This window comes from Orbicella faveolata, unplaced genomic scaffold (assembly GCF_042242905.1).
Source record: "Orbicella faveolata isolate gen_17 unplaced genomic scaffold, um_ofav_v1 contig_47, whole genome shotgun sequence".
Taxonomy (NCBI): domain Eukaryota; kingdom Metazoa; phylum Cnidaria; class Anthozoa; order Scleractinia; family Merulinidae; genus Orbicella; species Orbicella faveolata.
In genome coordinates, this window is record NW_028301577.1 from 1,745,453 (window position 1) to 1,763,635 (window position 18,183).

Genomic DNA, 18,183 nt, shown 5'->3' on the forward strand with positions numbered 1-18,183 from the left:
TCGTATCTCATGTTTTAAGAACTGTTTTTACGAATTTCCGTCTGAGTTATTTCGTAAAAAGAGCTCAGTCGTACCAACTTTATATACGTTTTTTTGCATCCCGAAAGTAACAAGCCCCAAAGGCTGCTAAGAAAGTCACGAGGGTCGTTACTTTAGGAAGTTTACGGTAGCATGTCAGCTATTGAATAATGATGATGGCTCTTGACTTACTCAGCTCGAATTCAACAAACAAAGCTCTTCCGCTCTCTCCCACACAAAAAAAATTCAACAAGCAGGATGTTGTACAAAAGTGGTTTTATTTTTGTAAAATGTCCTTTTCTCGCGTTAGAGTTCACTGCAAATTAAATCTGCACTTAACTTAAGCATAACACTACTATTTAGGCAAAAACTAGTTGCGTACCCTTCAAACGAAAAAACAGCAAAATAAAAGAAAAGAAAAGAAACAGGATTAAATAACTGTCTCCTCCACAGGCTCATCATGAAACGCCTGACGCGAAGGTGAGAAGTGAGAAGCTTCTTCCCATCATTCCCTCTGTTTCGTCAGTAGTTTGCTTCTTCCAACCGAGAAAAAGACTGGAGAGGAGGCAGTTTAAATAACTTGAGTATTGGACAGAAAAAGCATTGGAAAAGCCTGCCATTGTGCCTTAATATCGATACCCAGTAAACTTGTTGGCAAACCTGTCTGACAGGACGTACCGCAAAGGAAAACCCTCGTTTTATATCGAGCATAGCGACTGAACGACATGCTGTACTGGACAGATCTGGTGAACGAGATGGAACAAAAGTACAACTATGCAAAGCATAAATAGACTAGAAAAAAAAGCAATGTACAAGTTTAGTCCCCTCTAATTAAGCTACTTCACCCACTTCCTACATTGCGCAGTGAAAAGTGTAAAAGGTACATACGAAAATCATCTAAATTTGACCCTAAGGACTTCGCCTCAATTTCACATCAAGGAAGACTCGGCTGGGATTGAGACTGGGTTAAACCATCCTCATAAAGAATAGCTTTGAAAGGAAAACAAATTTCCTTTCAGGAACAGATAAGTCATCTTGAGACCACAACAGCAAAAATATACCAATATCATACGGATATAGTGTAATCTTGTTTGTCTTGAATAATATATGCGAATTATGACATCTAATCTGCAATTCTAAACTCCAAGAGAACCCGATCTTTTATGAAAGACAACAAAGATGATTTTTTTCTCTCCTCTCGGATATTCCTCGTAACTAATGACTGTGAGAGCCAATTATGCCCTTCTTTAATCAAAAAAATTATCTTTTTATTGTATTTAAATTTTGCCTTTAGATTAAAAATCATGTTAAACGCGGGCCTAGTCCTGTTACAGTCGGCTCCAATGTTACAAAATTCGCAACACTACATATAAAGCGAGCACCAATCTGCTTACACTTAACCAGGTATATATCAATAATTCCTAACACATATGGTGCTTGCTTATTTGATGCAATGTTCGTATAACTTATATTTGTTTGTTTGTTCGTTTGTGTTTCAGAAGAAAGTGATGCAAGTTCTCGTTTCAGCACACGAGTATAACACACTGAGTTCCAGCATCATGTTAACTATCGTCATTTTAAAGACATTCCCGTGAACTGTTTCTGCGCATCCTTACTGCGTACGGAGCTCATATCTCAATGTCACATCACGTCCTACATTGAGCATGCGCTAAGGTAGGAATATAAATAAGGGATTCAGGGTTCGTACACATTTTTTATGCCCAACTGAAAGCTATTCTTATAATTTTTCCAAACCAACATTTTCTTTTTTTCCAGATTCAAAAACAAGCACATTTCCCAACAAGTAACCATGATAAACTGTAACCGCACAGTAACTGCGCTGCAATGGAGAGAATTCTGAAGATTCTGTTATTGAACATTTTGGCTAAGGCCAAGTTAAGTAACTGCTGCAGCTTAGTAGAAATTTATAGACTCTTTTCTATTCTATTTCAAGAATTCCAGACTCTGTACGAACCCTGAAGGATGGTACCGTTAACTTCTGGTAGATGGGTCCTTTTTACGGATAAGCCAATTTGAGCCAGTTAACAGTTTACAATTTCTCATCGCAAAGAATAGCAACTGACCCATTCCTCAGTGATGCTGTACAATGCGTTGACTCGCTGCTAACTTAGAACAGATTATCAGTAGGCTCCCTCTTGAATACCACGCTATAACAGAAGGATCGTCCAAACTGTCGCCTCGATAAGTTAAAGGAAGAACAGGACGCGACAGTTTCCTCTGCTCAGCTTTACATTTCCATTCCCATTTACTGATTACAAGGGAATATCCTTGCCAAGCACTCGTTGCGCACACCTCTTTAACTGAAGCCACCACCCTGAGCCCCTGTATTTCCGGGCCCACCATTGGCACCTGCAGGAGCCATCATGGCGGCGAGGTCTGTTGGGTCTCTAGAGGCAGCAGCTCTAAGAGCTTGCTCAGGAACTTTAGATGGGTCGGACAAGATTGATGTGGCTTTACTTAGGTCACGTAACGATGATAAGGCCGCTGAAGAGAAAAACATTACGGCTCAGTGGCGTTTTTGCCTATTTCTCAATAAGTCTTTGAACGGAAAAATTCACGTAATATCTATTTTGATAAAGTTGATTTAACTTGTGAAACTAGCTCTCAGCCGGACAAAAATTACACGTCATTTTTAATTTCGCACGTGAGATGACTCGTCCCCAGTCGTCTTCATACAGCGCGAGGCACGGCAAGGGGTGAGAAGGGCGACGTTGCGGAGGAAGGGCTGATGGGAAACTCTCTCGCCTTCTCCCTACCCATCTCACTGTGCACTCCCACCTCGCGCCGTGCCGCGCGCTGTATGAAGATGTATAAAGACGACTGGGGACGAGTCAGATTGAAATGGTCTGCCAGACTTTTTCAAACTCGAGAAAGAAAGTTCACATGCATAACTCATGATAGACTTAAGCAAGTCTTTAAGTTACACAACGTTGTTGTGTATTCATGCAACAAGCAAGAGGATTGGTACTTACCAGGTCTGAGTGCCGGTAATGAACAGTGCTGCTCAAGCCAGGCTAGTACCGTTCTACAGAAGTCCTCTACACTGGCTGTCGATACCATGTTATTGTACTCCTCAAACAACTGACGCATCAACACGCTGAACTGAACAACAAGTCAAGCACAACAGCATTCAAAATCATCAGCTAAAATTAGCATATTCCCCTAAATACTGCGTCATCAGTTATATATAAAACAAATAACATTTCAAAATGTAATTTTGTTATCTTTGGAAGCCCACAGAAACTGAATTGTATCCATGGCATTTCTCTTCAAGCAAAGGGTAGAAGAACTGAGAGACGACAACCATTCAAATACCTTAGGCGTAACACTTAACCAATCTAAATCAATGTCCTGGCCCGATCACGTGATTGCTAACAGCATGAAGGTTGACCAGAGGATAAGTTTGTGTCAAAAGAAACGAAGACGAAAATCACTGCACGAACACAACAAAAGGATACGATCCAGAACTTGAAGTTGTCTTGTGTCCGAGTCTTGACGTACTGATTAAACATGGTCCACATCTGGTCAACACGCTGTCACACAACAACATTAATACTTTATGTTAATGCTACTTACACTATGCTTGAAGGATCAAACAAAATTACCGAGAAATGAGCATGGATCAGTCATCAAATGATCATGAGTGCGCGGTCAAACGAGTTGATAGTAGTCAACAGATGACACAGATATAGCTTCATATTTAACAAGAGCCGGCAGACACAACACAGGAATAAAACCAGAGTTTGTGTTCACACAAGAGAAAACGTTCAAACTCTTGGTTCAGAAACCTTGACTCTCGTTCTCAATTTACCCAACTTAGATGTCCGTACTTTCAAGATGGCGGAGTTCAACATCTCTCAGCACTCATAATTCAGATTTTCTGGCACATCTTGTCGATACGTTGGGGTAGTACGGATCACCAAAACAGAATTTACACAAGGAAGTTCAAACTCTCGCCTTCCCTCTTTTCAAACCCTCCCATCTTCTATGAATATACAATTTCTACTGCGCCTTTGATTCGCCATTTTCTGTACAGCAGTAAAATTACCTGTCTAGCAACTGGTACACCTGTGGCTGGAAGCTGCTGTTGACACATACTGAAAAGGAAAACGTACAGACATAACTCACTTATTGTTGATGATCTAGTATTAAGCGTAAGACCCCTGTTTACTTTACATACGGTGAACTTAAACTTTTACAAAAGCACAGTTTCGTGTTATTCTGCAACAATGCAAATCAGCAGATCAGCAAGTATTCGTCTGTCAAAAGACCCTCTATTTTGTTTAGAGTTTGACGAGATCGCAAGCATAAGTACTAACCGCAGGGGATTTCGCGTTCCGCGCTCGCTCTCGCGCGCTAGCATCGCTCGCGCGCTTGAAGAAAAAAGTAACTCGAAGCAAAAAAAAAAAAAGAAAGAAAAAGAAACCGTCTCTGGGCAGACTATCAAAGAGTGTACGCTGGTCAACTCAGACACATCCCGCCAAAAAGACTGTCAAAGAAATTAGTGTATAAGTTCTTAGAAGATACAGTAAGATACTGACACTTCACAAAATAATGATCAGAGGTAGTTTCACATGTAAAACTGTGCGTTTGTCATTTTACGCCACAAAAAGTTAAGCCTTTATTACTCAATATCAAGTAAATTCCACAAGGTTTGTTTCTAAAAAGACTTAACGAAATCGAACTTGTTCAAAAGCATACAGTGACATACCTGATGGAAGCATTGAGCTCTTGAATCTGTTTTCTAAGCATTTCAGCTTCCTCCTGCATGGTATTTCTCTCCCGCTGTAGCTTAGTGGTATATTCAACGGCTGAAATAAACATATAATGAGTAACTCGGGACCTATATACATGGACAAGTGAAACAAAAAAAAACCCAGAACCAAGTTACTACAAAACACGACAAAATATTCTTTTTGTCGCACAGGAAATTATCAAACAGTAAAAGAAAAGAATAAGGTTGGTGAAAAAGATTAGGAAGTTCTCATATTAAATAAATTACGTAACTGAAAGTGTGCGCTGGTAACTAGTGAATGAGAGGCAAATCACCTTGTTGTTTGCTAATTGAGCAAAATATTTCTCTGTCCAAGAGTAACTAAGCAAGTTCAACTGACAGACGTGAAATTTTGCCCGAGCAAAATTTTCCTAACTTGAAGTATAAAATATATCGTCTTCATCGTTTTGCGCTTGCACTGTGAGAATGAAAGGAAAGCTGATTAAGGAATAACGGGAATTAAACTGCTTCATAATTTTGAAGTCAGTTATGACTTAAAGGCGTCAAGTGTGTGTGATGTCATACATTCTTTTCATATAAAACAGTTCCAAGAGTCTGGTTCAGTTTGTAACTTTCGTGATAATATTATTTACATTATACAGAAAAATTATGGGAATTGATCGGTCTTGGGAATCAACATGTCCAACTTACTTTTCTGCAGGACTGTGGCTTTGCTGACTTTGGAGTTTCTTTGATTAGCAAGTGACGGAACAAGTGACATTAACTGATCAAAGCCCATCTAAAGAGGAGTGAACAAGTAACCAACATTACAAACTGCCTGCATAACACAATCAAGGGCTAAGTACCTTTCTTTGAAGAATATTTTTCTTGTGGTAAGGTGAACTAACAATTTAGTTTTGAACATAAGACTTGACAATATGAAGGTGAAGGCACTGCTGAAGCCAACAGACTGCTGCACAGCTCAATGAAGGTTAAATGAATGGATTATTCAGGGGCTTCCTAACTGCATGTATGGTATACTCACTTTGATGTTCCCACGTCTCTTTTGCTCTGCTGTGATGTGCGAGATTCTTCTGTGCTCCTAAAAATATAGTAAAGAAATCACTGAGTGACAAGAGCGAAAACGTTTGACTTTGAAAGGTACATTACTTGCAAAAACATTCGGACACTTTTATTTTTGGACAAAAAAAAGTGTCCGACAATAAAACCGTCCGAAACTTTTAAGCGTACGAAATATTAACAGCACAGCATAAAACTTAATGGTATCTCCAAAGCTCTTTACATACCTAACGGCTTGATAGCATTTGTGTTATTTTCTCGTCGGTGTATTCTTAAAACCTTGAGGTTGCGGTAAGACCATCGTTTTCATAGATGTTGTTTCAGTCTAATTTGCATTTTACAGGCGTAAATTTACTTCAGCTATGTTTCAGCAAGATGTCCAAAATGAGATAAAAAGTGTCTGAAAATTAAACGTCCGGAGTTTTTTTGCAAGTAATGTACACGCAAAACTAACACAGACCCACAAATACTAACTTCAAGTAAATTTATAAAACCCATCATGTGTTCAATGAGCCCTAAGAACTATCTTACAAACTGCATAAGCAGTAAAATGACACGACAAACCTTGTACTGTTCTCGCTGCTCTGCGGTTACTGGTCTGGTCTGTTTGCCTGGAGTCTAAAACATACAATTTATACTGTAGTAGCAGCCATATAATGTATGCCATGATCACTTGACAAAATTATAACATCAACATCATCTAGCATAACACTTTTTCACCGTCATCTTAATTTCACAAAGCAAAGCAAACTTGAGTAAACCTTAGGCTGCAATTCAGGTGGGGTTCACAAACTTTCAACTTCTTTCAAATTTCGTGCATTTGGATTATTTAGTTTTAAATATTTTTCTTTTCCTTCGTTACAGAACAAATAGAACTTTTGGTTTGAATGTCAGACATATCTCAGGAGTAGAGGAAGCAAGACAGTAGCCCAAAGGGAGACAAATGCTTTCTGAGCTTAAATAATAGGATGACAATGATTCCGTGTTTGAAGGCACATTTTTCATACTTACAGGTAGTGTTTGTGCTGGTCGCATTCCTCCAGTATCCTGCGATTCAGTAACCAAACCAGTAGTTGATGTTACAGCTGAATGAAAAATAACACCAGCTCACTTCCTGAGTCAAATCTAACATCAATTATGGCGGTTCAAACTTTGACTTTTGCGGATAAAACCCTAGCCTGCGAACACAGACGCATTTCTGGCTATCGCTTATTTCCGCCAAAAAACGGCAGGCAAAAGTGACAGCCGGAAATACGTCTACATCTCCAGGCTAATGAAACCCTGGTGTGTGACCATTCAAATGAAAGCTATTGGGAATTTCATTTCACATGGTGTACAGCGTGGTTCTAACTTTTTGCATCAGTGGATGAAACCCTGGTATGTGACCATTTAACTGAAAGCTATCGAGTAGCACTTTCATTAATTTTTTTTCCTGTACTCACCAACTGAACTTTTGGTGCCTACACTCATTGTGGCTACTGTTGACAAAGATGAGGAACTGTTTGCTACACTTGATGGCATGCTAACAGTAACCTGAAGACATAAATTGACAACAAAACAGAGCACTCTATATATTTGTTACATCATTTACTAACTTGCTATGGGATTATGCTTAATTTATAGAATTGTTTTGCACAAAAAAGCACTAATTTTGACCTTTCTGTTATGAACAAAGTGATCACGTTTCTTCATAAAATCGAGAATTAGAATTGTTTGCGTTTTCAACAATTGTAGATTGTTCTTATCAGTAATTGACTCAAGACAATTTCTGCAAATCTCTGACAACACATATGTGATATTAATCCTTAATATCACCCTGACCCATGTGATTACAGGCAAAAATCAGTCTCAGATTATCTTCTGTGCTTTCTTTGGAAATGCTTACCTTGCTGCAAAACTGTTACATTTAGTGTTCAGAATGTATGAAGGAAAAAGACAGTCACCCACAACAAACTAAACCCACTTGATTTGATTTCAACCCACTGATTACTTAATAATACCTTATACTTACCGACTGAAGTGCCACTGGTGAAAAACCAAGTTGAGCCAGTGACAATGTGCTAAGGTTTACATTTGCAGGCAAAATAATACGACCTTGGACAGGTGAAGGTCCAATATTCACCACCGGCTGCATGGGAGTGCTCCCCACTTCAGGCACATTATTCATTTGGTCTGTGTGTGTGTTCTGGACAGACATTCCAGTACTCTGGATACCACTCTGAGATGTAAGTATTACAGGTGCTGACGGCATAACATTTTGACCGACAGTTGGACCAGAAGGCTTGCTTTGGGGTTGGTGCTTAATGGTGACTGTGGGGGCTGGTATGTTGTGAGATGTGACAATTGGTGCTTGAAGTGATGACTGCGATGAGAAACTACTCGCTTGGGTAGTCTGTTTATTTGATGTTGATGGCTGAATAGCAATGTTAGGTGGTGCACGTAACAAGGACTGAAGAGCCTGAGTGATAGCATTTTGATTTTGGGGCTTCATTTGAAGTGATGGCCGAGCAGATGCAGATTTCTGTTGGATGGCCTGTATCTGGTCTTGTTTGTGTTGCGTTGCTTGGGTTGCTCCAGTGTTAGTCAAGGAATTTAATGCATTGACAAGCTCTGTTGGAACAGGTTGTTTCTGTAACACTTGTTTCAACTGGTAAAGTTGATTGAGCAAAGCAGGGTCTTGTGTACCACCTAAACTGCTTGAATCTCTTGCAGGCATTTGCACTGTAGCAGTAGATGGTGTGGACTGCTGAGTGAGAAGCTGGCCTATGACGGAGCTGTTTGCAGACTGGAAGGATTCAGCAGCTTGAGATGTAGTGGATACCCCACCTGAAGAGGACACAGGCACTGATAGCAACTGCTCCAAGAACTGTGTGTTTGATAAAGATGACAAACTGCTATTGGTGTTGTACAACTGTGTTTCTGTGGTACTGGTGAAGGTTGCTGTGTGAGATGGCATGGCAGCCACCGCAGCACTAACAAGGTGTTGTGGATCAGACATTTTCCGTCTACGCTGAGCGGTCAGTGTACTGGTAACTGCTGGTGGTGAGGCCACCTGTTGCCGTTGTTGTCCCATACTAATAAGAGATGTGTCAGACATGACCCGTGGAAATCTCCCTGGTTTTCGCCTTCCAGGTTGTTGAGTTGAACTTAATGTTGGCTGGTTACTGACATCTGCAGACTGCACAGTTGGCAAAGACGGGGGTGATGTGGGGCTTCTTGACATGCTAGCTAAACTGCTCAGTTTAGAGTCAGACATGTTTCTGGGCAGCCGTGCCCGTTTTGCTTGGGTAGCTGCTGATGGTGTTGATGTTACCCTTGTGCGGGGCTGTATGGACTGCAAATGTGCCACCAGATTCGGGGCTTCCAGTTGTGGAGGCAGATTACTTTCCATTGAAGGAAAGAGGTTTGTCTGAAATGATGTTCCAAGTTGTGACAAGTCCATTGTGTACAGCATAGAGTCTGACACATTTCTTGGGAGTCTTCCTTTTCTTGGCTGATTTGAAGTGTCAATCTGCCTTGATGAGTTAAAGGGATCAACGTTACCCACAAACTGGTTGGAAGGACTTAAAACATCAACATTACTAACACCAGATGACGCAAGTTGCTGAGCCTGAATTTCCTCAAGTGGACTCTGCAAGTATTGTTGTGGTGGTGGTGAATATGGTGGCAACTGAGGCTGTTCAACAGGGGATGACAGGACAGCGCCTTGTACTGGAGATGTTGCATGGTGCTGCTTGTTTGTTGGATTTAAACCTGGTGACTGCGCAGGCACAGTTTGTTCTAGTTGTGCAGTGAAGCTTTCTCCCTGTAAGACGTTACCATAATCAAAGGAATAACCAACAGCTGGATTTGCACTGGAGATTTCCATAAGAACTTGTCCTGTAGGCTGCATACCCTGCTGAGTTATCTGAGCATTGTTGTTTGTGCCTGCTGAAAACATTTGCTGGGCAACACAGTCATAGGCTCCTGAATGGTCCATGACTTCATCATGTCCTGAAACATTTGTTTCATATGGGACCCCTTGGTTCACAAACATAGTGGAATTGTTTGGTGCTGTGCCAACAGCTTGGCATTGGTAGTCACCTTGTTGGACAAAATGTTGCTGGTTCTCTGCATTTTGTGCTTCCTTTGCAACAAGCATGCCTAGAAGCCAACAGGATAACAAATTAAAATGGCATCACTTAAATGTTCCATGCAATCTGCAAAATACTTGAGGTCATGCAAGTGCTAGTCAGGCAAACATTTTGGTTTATTTGTACTATCTTTTTCTTTCCCTTGAATTCCTTAATTGTCGAGGATAATAAAATTTAAGTAAATTTTAATATTGCTCAACATGGATGGGACTGAAGAACCCACAGAAAAAACAAAGGCAATATGCACGACTCTTAGTTGATAAAGAACCAAAGCAAGCTGGTGAGTAAGTTCCCTACTCTGAAACTTGCAGTCAAATGATATCAAATGCCGTTTCAAACCTTACCGGTAAGTGATTCAAAATGCTCCATAAATTCATCTAAATTGGGCTGTAAACTATCAAGTGTGGGTACTTGAAATACATCTGGTGCATCTGAGTAATCAAAATGAATTTAAGAGGTCAATAACACATCATATAAAAGGCAAAGGTTTAGACCTAAGGGCAGACCCTCCCCATATGAAACTTTGATAAGTACTCGATTAGCTGTTTCATGATGTCTATAGCAAACAATTCCATCAGACATACATCATCTACCATGACAATCCATTTTTACTTACCTGTAGGTCGTTTTGATAAAGCCTGTTGTTCCAGGACTTCTCGTGGGATGTAAGCCCCTCCAAACATTGTTGATCGAGAGGTAAACAATGTGTCGGGCAAAGAAGACAATGCCACGTCTGAAGAAAACAAAAATAGGAAATACTTCCTTAAAACATATGATGTATTCTGTGGTTTACTTCTGCTGATCTGCTTAACGGTGACATTGAGCACCCAATAAGTAGCGTAACAAATAGTATGACTAATTCAGGATTTCTTTTGAACTATGAGACACTGAAACTTCCTGTAAATAACCATGTTTAGGACCAGAAAAATTGTCTATTTAGGAGCAGCATTCGTTTGTATTCAGCTGAGACCACGGCTAAAAATTGCTATAGGTGGTTTCCCCTTATAGGAGTGGTTTGTGTATGAGGTTTAACTCTACAGCAATAAATGACATAAACTACCATGATTGAAAGCTGTGTCCATAACATTAAACATCTGGTCAACTTGTGGATCACCACAAGAAGTAGGAGGGCTAATGGGTAGAACATCTTCACCACTCCCTGAGCTTATAGTTCTGGTGAATAAAAGACAGACAACAGGTGAATTGAGGCATACATTAGAAATGCTACAAGAGAAAGTAAATAGTTGCCATGGAGGTATTAAAAGAAATCAGACAATAGCCACACTGACCTTTTTCTCCTTCTTTCTTTTTCTTCCAGCTGAAAAGCAATCTCTTGATCAATCTGCTGAGCCTGCAACAAATACAGAGCAAGGAATACTACTTTGATCAACACTCTTACACTTTAATTCTTATCATATAATCCTTACGGAGAATTAGTCATTTAAGCTCAACTGAAAATGTTTTCAAACTTATCCCACAGACTTATTAAGTAAGTCCTAATATGTTGATTGTGTGTATCTGGATTTATGTAGTTGCAGTGAACAGACAACTTTCTTTACCATGGTTGCTTAATAGAGGTGGCCACTGGATAGAGGTTTTTATTACAGTGTATAGCTGACAATTTTTCAGGGACTTTGGCCTCTGGCCGCCAAATAAAGGTTTGCCGCTTAATAGATGTTCAACTGTACCTCAAATGTAACACAATTTAACACAGGCAAAAAGGAAAAAAGGGTTTAGCGTACCCTGAGGCTCAAATGCTGAAGTGGGCTGGCATTAGGAGTTTTTGACCACTGGCAAAAAGAAAAAAAAGTATGTATTAATAATAATATGTGACAATTGGATCAAAGTTCAAATATAAACAAAACAGCCAGAAAAAACTCAGGTACTCAGTAACAATAAAATAAACTGACTTTCTCTCATTCTTGATAGAAATAAGTTATAAATTCTCTGACAATAACATTTTAATGATGCAAGATAGCACAAAATTTTGTACAACATTATATTCTCCTGAGACAATTTCTATAAATTGTATGGTAGCAGTAATGAGAAGTTAAATGCAGATGTTGGGGAAAAAATGGTTACACAGTCATCCTATATTTTGTCTAGTCCCAAAGGATCACTTATTTAGACCTGGCAGTTGTTTGATTCCAGCATTTATTCAAGGCCCAGTGTTTCAAGAGTATTGCTGCACCATTTTGAAAACCTTTTTTCTTGTTGTTGAAACCTTACATTTCGTGAATTAACAGCAACATTTAACTAATGAAAACAACACAAAAGGAGAATATGATGGCACCAACTTTGCCGACAATGCTAACAAAAATTTATTCGAGGTTAAATAAAGTATATGTATGTATGTATGTATGTAGTGGAGGGTTCATTGTCAGGGCTGTGCTCTAGAGGTATCCCTGTGCCACAAGCGACTAACTTTTACATTTGGATGACTAGAAAAACTTACTTTTTTCATATTCGCTTAAGTGCTGGGCACCCAGAATTTAATGGTTAGGAACCTTTAGACCCCTTGTAACTTTTCTTAGACCACAGCCTTGCATTATGGTACTTCGTTTAGGTGCCGTACAAATGGAGGTTCAAATGTTCACTGGACCTCTAATAAATGCTGGCTTGTTTGTTATTATATAAACTAGACTTTGTGAATCCAACATTATTTTATTTGAACCTAGCATTTAATCAGATTGAGAAAATAACAATACAGTTGAATCCAACCACTTCGAACTCTCGGAGGAACCAAAAAACAGTCCAAAATAGCAGGAGTTCAAAATGGCCAGTAGTACATGACTACAGGGCAAATCCAAGGGAAATTAGTGGGGTCCTGCTGTATATGTGAAATTAAGAATTTGATATTTAAACAAACTTCTGACAGCTTGCAATATAAAATGCAAGAGTGCTCATGCAAATAACGCAGAAAATTTGTTTACTGATCCTAGGGCTTATTTTAACTTATTGTAACTTAATGTAAAGTGCTTTTGAGTATGTTTGTCTAGTTCTAGCGCTATACAAGTCTATTATTATTATTATTATTATTATTATTATTTACAACACCAACCTTTTTGTAGTAAATTCTTAGCTTTTTGTACTCTCTTGCAACAGCTTCCAACTTTCTTCGCCAGTAACGTCCTTCAAGTATGACAGTCTTTGTGACAAACAAAACACATAAGTGTTACCACGATAACAGGCAAAACAAATATGCGAGGCTATGACTTATAGTGTTACAAGTACGTGCATATTACAAACAAAGAAAAATGTTAAATTAGGAAACATATTGTGTCACAGTAACATTGAACCCAGGAGCTGAGGTCACAGATAGAGATAAGAGATAACCTCTATTTAACATGGTCAAATGCGCTTAGCTAAATAGCTACTTTACAGACATGCCATGAAACCTCCACATAACCTCTTTAGGCATGCAGCAATATGAAACATGAAGCTAGAAGGAGTAGTAATGCAAGTTACATTTGGAATATCACCATTTTGTTCAGAAGCGTGTAAGTTCTTGGTGATATATCCTGACTGAATCAAAACCTATCTTTCCTAATAATTTCCTCCAAATTATAAAAAAACCCAACTTACCAATGGTTTCTTCTTAAAAGGTTCCTTTTCCTCAGAAAGGGGAGGTACAAACTGACAAAACAACGGGCGTTTCCCTTTGGAATCTGTGTATGAGAAGAAAATATGTCCAGTCAGAATTGTGAAGCATTTACATACCTCCTTTATTTGCAGTAATTAAATGTACAGGATGTCTTTGATTTCACACGTATTGCTTAGAATCAATATCTTTTATTTTAAATAAGGTATGCACAGTACATGTGTAGGAAAATCATTAAAAACTGTTAGTGAAGGTAATCATACAAATGTGAGCACATTTAAGGATATTTTAAAATACTCTCAGATTAAACCAACCTATACACAAGTGCCACTGGAAAACAAAATTTCAAATATCATGAGTATTGCAAATTCTCAATATTGCTTGAGCTTTCATATGATCACTCATTGTTATATGATTAAGGAAATTACGAACATGCCTGTGACTGACTGTAAAAAATTACAATACAAATTTAACTTCATAGACCATATTTGTATTCTTGGTATTGAACTGGAAGTAGCTTGCAACTGAGGCTAATGCGAGGAGTCTTCACAGATGCAAATGGAGTTAATCTCTTTTTAGTGATATTCCCCCACATAAGCCTCCATTGTAAGCAAGTTACAGTCCGATCCCAAGAATATGATTATGGCCCATTGACAATAGGTTTGCCTCCTCTCAACCAATTACAATGAAGAAATTTTCTCAGTCATATATATCAATGAAAAAACAAAGGCTGAAATAACTGCACATGGTATAGTTGTTTCAACCAAAAAGAAACATGTGATGTAACACAGTGTTGAAAGAAACTCACATTGGATATGCCAGCACCTCCAAATTGCATTGTTCAACCGTGTCTTTTCAGCAAACTGTAACTTCTGACTTCGGAAATTCTTCCACTTTGGAGAAATCAGAAAACCTCCACTACATTAAATAAAAAAAAAAGACTCTGTTAATGGAAATGGAACTGGAAGGTATTTATTTCCTGGAGTGACAAGAGGTTTTTGCTGCCTTGTACCACTTTAATCACTTGAGGCTCTGACTTCCAAAACTTATTTCCTAGGTGGTGGTTAGAAAGGATCGGGGATAATTTCCCAAATGTCTGGTAGTATGTGGACAACTTGATAAACTCTTTGTTTAATAGGTCATTTCAAGCAATTTCAACCATATGCATATGAGGATCAGTGTGCACAATTTAAAAGAGCATAAATACGTGATCACGGCTCTAGATGTAGATTCCACCATTATGACTCTGTGTATGGTTTGTTATGATTTTCGTACTGACTTCTTTTGGTACTACCCAAAAAGGTAGACTACTTTTACAGAGGCATATACAACAACAGTTCTTAGCAGCAAGTGACTTTGAATTAAGCTTATGTGGTTTAAGCCACAAAATAAGAACAAGCTATTCTTTAAAACAGTTGTCATAATAGGCTACAAGTAGTCCCTCTTTCGCTTAGTCCACACAAAAAACTGCTACAAAGAAAAGGGCACGCAAAATCCTGGTGGCGAGAATTTCGTCCGAGGGCGACGGAGGACAGACTAAGCAAAGGAGCGACTACTCATAGTCTATTGTCATAAAAACATAAAAAGGGAAGAATAATTTTTTAATAAAAAAATTAAAAAGATATAGAAAATGTAACAAAAACTTTCAACTGAATTATCATTCTCTGAGAATATAGCAAGGACAAAAAGAATAGCAAAAAAGCAAACTCAGTGAAGGAATGTTAACATGCTTTAGCCTTTTCATTTGACACGTCCAAGCCATGTGACACAAAACACTTCCTTTTCTTTCCAATGGCAGCTGTTCCACAAAGTCTACCTACTACAGTAGTAAGATTTATAAGCAAAAAACTTTACTACCATTATTTCACTTGGGTGGTGAAAGTGTCCTCAAACCATTTTTAACACTTCAAAATATGAAAGTATTTCTAAATAATGTCCACAACGAGCTGACGAGTTCAAGTGACAAAAAATTCGAGCTAATCGTAATTTATTAGAACAGAGCCTCCTCAATCAATGTTTCCTGTAACAATGAATTGTATATTAACAGTCTTACATAAGAGTTCAAGAGATCAGGTGGTAGAAAGTATTCAATGCGATAAACACAAACTAATTAACAAGGAATTTAACAACATTTATCTCTTTGTTGAATTGATTCACCATAGAAAATTATGAATTGATTCACCATAGAAAAACACTTAGTATTTGAAACCTTCTCGGCCATGCAAGTCTTCATAGAAGACCTATGAAGTAGTGCTTGCCCTGAAATCTGCAATTTCTGCCATAACAAATACTGCTATACTTCAGAAGGAGCGAGAAGATTGTCGGTCCAACTTACGTGCCATATTCCAGTCTCATACACTCGAATAACCTAGACAAGTTCTCATCCAGAGTGATCGAGGCCGATGAAGAAGCCTGCCTCTCATGTGCATTTTCACGACTTGAGTTACGATAACTGTCAGCTGTATATGGCAAATTTCTTTGTCCAAGCTGACTAGCAGAAGCAAATCTAGAATTCAAACTCATACTGCAGCTATATTTCGTCGCATTTCGGAGATTTTCGTCGCTAAATCTTGGTAACAAGACAGTCTAACTTAATCAAATCTTCACCGTCCACCATTGTGCCACCAAATCCATACATGGATATTCTCAATCCCAACCTCCGGCGCGGTTGAGCACGTTCAGCACGTAACAACTGGGATAACGGGGAGGTTACCAATTACAGGGTCACAAGATAACAGGATGACAGTGCTAATTTGTGCAAATTCTGTGAGAGTTAGCTTCACTTCGTCAGCTCGCTCGTCGATTGCTGTTTAAGTATACCCAGTCCGTAATTGGTGTTAACGCCCTGTAAAACGTTTGACCATTAAATGGAAAACATTGTTTGACGTTGTGGAGTGATCTGAGGAGTGGTTCGAGGGTTTCAATAGAATGTGTAGTAGTGCTGTCAATCAGCAGAAGTTAGAAATCGCGCCAGGTTAGGTTTCATTTCGTGACTCATAATTGTCGCGTGGCATTTTCGTGACTAAGCCCCGTATATCAATTAACAAATACAAAGGGTTTGACCGTGCTCTGTTCTGTTAGAGAACACTCAAGAAAGTGACGAAAACGCTCCTGACACTCTTGAATCAGAAGTAGGGGGAGAAAGACTCGCCCGGAGCTCGGGTTACATCCTACACTTCTCGTCACTTCCTTTTGTGCTTTATAACAGTACAAAAAGAAGAAGTATTACTCTCAGGCTGCATTCGCTGAATGCCAAGATTAATACATCTGGTTTTTTAACATAATTAAACACACACCATTTGAGGCATTTATTGATGTAGCCTGAGCTGTTTTGGTGTAATCCAAGAGAAAATGGTTAAGAGTATAATTTTCTTCCAGTTTGGAAGAGAAGCGAGTTCTGTAACAGTCTCAAAGCTGAACGCGAGAAAAAAAAAAAAACAGCAAATGATGGCGTGAGCATTTGTGGTAATTCGGTAAGCTCCGTGTTTTTGTACAGATGACCCGCCACAAAACCTGCTTAACGGGTTGTTTACAATACTTAACTCATTTAGATGTCAGAATCTATTGTTGCGTGGTATCGCTGCCCATTTTTCATTCTTCATTTGTATTTTGCCTCTTCCAACAGGTTCGCCAAAATATACAGTGATACTATACACTGAAGTACCTACTTTAAACAATTACACTGACTACGAGTCCGAGTTTGCCGTGAGCGAATAGTCAACAAGGCGTGGCCGCTCATAGACAACGAGGGCGAGCATAGTAGACACTCTGAAAGATTACAATTTTGCAGGGATTTAGATAAGGTTTTGAACGACTAGTAGATTTATACTAAGTCTATTAGATAATTCGCTTTCGATTTCTATGCGTGATGCTGAGTTAACTCGGGTGCGCCCTCGTCAACTATCGCGCGTTATAGTTCACCACTAAATATTCTCCGATTCTTATTGGTTTAACTTGGTCACGTGACGCGATAGTGTTCATTCGCGGAGAGACACTATTAGCCCATAGTGCCCGTCCGAGGAAAATACCCGGACGGATAGTACTCGTCCATGAAAATGTTTCCGTAAACAAGCGGGCTTAAAGAAAATAAGCAACTGATGATTTTTGAACTGGCGAGCGGAATAAAAATTAGTTGTGAACAATGAACAATAGAGTGTTTATGTCTCGGAACTATCGGTCTGATACTAGCAGTTGCCCTTGGAAATTTGATGTTCTTAAAACTAACACATCAGCTTGACAAGCCCAAAATTTTCAGTTCGTGAAGTTCTAGCTAGTTCTCCTCACTCCCGCTATGCGGGATTCGTCTTCCAATGCGACTTATGTTTCTTCACTGTTATTTGCGTAACATGGAGAGTTTGTCCTCAAGATCAGGGTTTTCTCGCGGTGGATTCCACGCCCGCGTTTGAAACTTATAATCTGGCGTAATCATGAGATTTTTAGAGGCTCCCAAGACGGCAGTTTTCTTTATTAGAGACTTTTTTGACAAATGCTACGGTGGCCTCAACTAAAGTGTTCGCTTTGATTTCTGAAATTTAATTTCAGGAGCTCAACACTCCAGTACGTAGTAGTACCATCGATATGTAGAGCGGATTGCCTCTTGTCAACCTTTACTAAAC

At 39.1% G+C, this 18,183-nt stretch overlaps 1 protein-coding gene across 1 annotated transcript; it reads right to left on the reverse strand.

Annotated features, from left to right (window-relative positions):
• Positions 1-277: 277 nt before the first annotated feature.
• LOC110056678 (uncharacterized) lies at positions 278-16,218 on the reverse strand. Its single transcript, XM_089279741.1, has 20 exons — positions 15,903-16,218; positions 14,376-14,485; positions 13,552-13,634; positions 13,028-13,114; positions 11,709-11,756; positions 11,256-11,317; positions 11,027-11,139; positions 10,583-10,699; positions 10,311-10,397; positions 7,845-9,976; positions 7,276-7,366; positions 6,845-6,918; positions 6,398-6,451; positions 5,799-5,855; positions 5,465-5,552; positions 4,751-4,850; positions 4,088-4,136; positions 3,498-3,572; positions 3,012-3,141; positions 278-2,523 (listed from the first exon to the last, which is right to left on the reverse strand). The coding sequence occupies exons 1-20, from the start codon at positions 16,088-16,090 to the stop codon at positions 2,336-2,338; spliced, it is 3,933 nt and encodes a 1,310-aa protein (XP_089135867.1). The 5' UTR covers positions 16,091-16,218; the 3' UTR covers positions 278-2,335.
• Positions 16,219-18,183: the final 1,965 nt, after the last annotated feature.

Excerpts from the sequence above, each read along its gene's own strand:
- LOC110056678 (XM_089279741.1), bottom strand. The coding sequence starts at position 16,090 with ATGAGTTTGAATTCTAGATTTGCTTCTGCTAGTCAGCTTGGACAAAGA. Across the intron at positions 13,115-13,551 it reads CTTTTAAGAAGAAACCATTG|ACTGTCATACTTGAAGGACG; the intron begins GTAAGTTGGGTT and ends TTTGTCACAAAG. Across the intron at positions 5,856-6,397 it reads AGCAGCGAGAACAGTACAAG|GAGCACAGAAGAATCTCGCA; the intron begins GTTTGTCGTGTC and ends CTATATTTTTAG.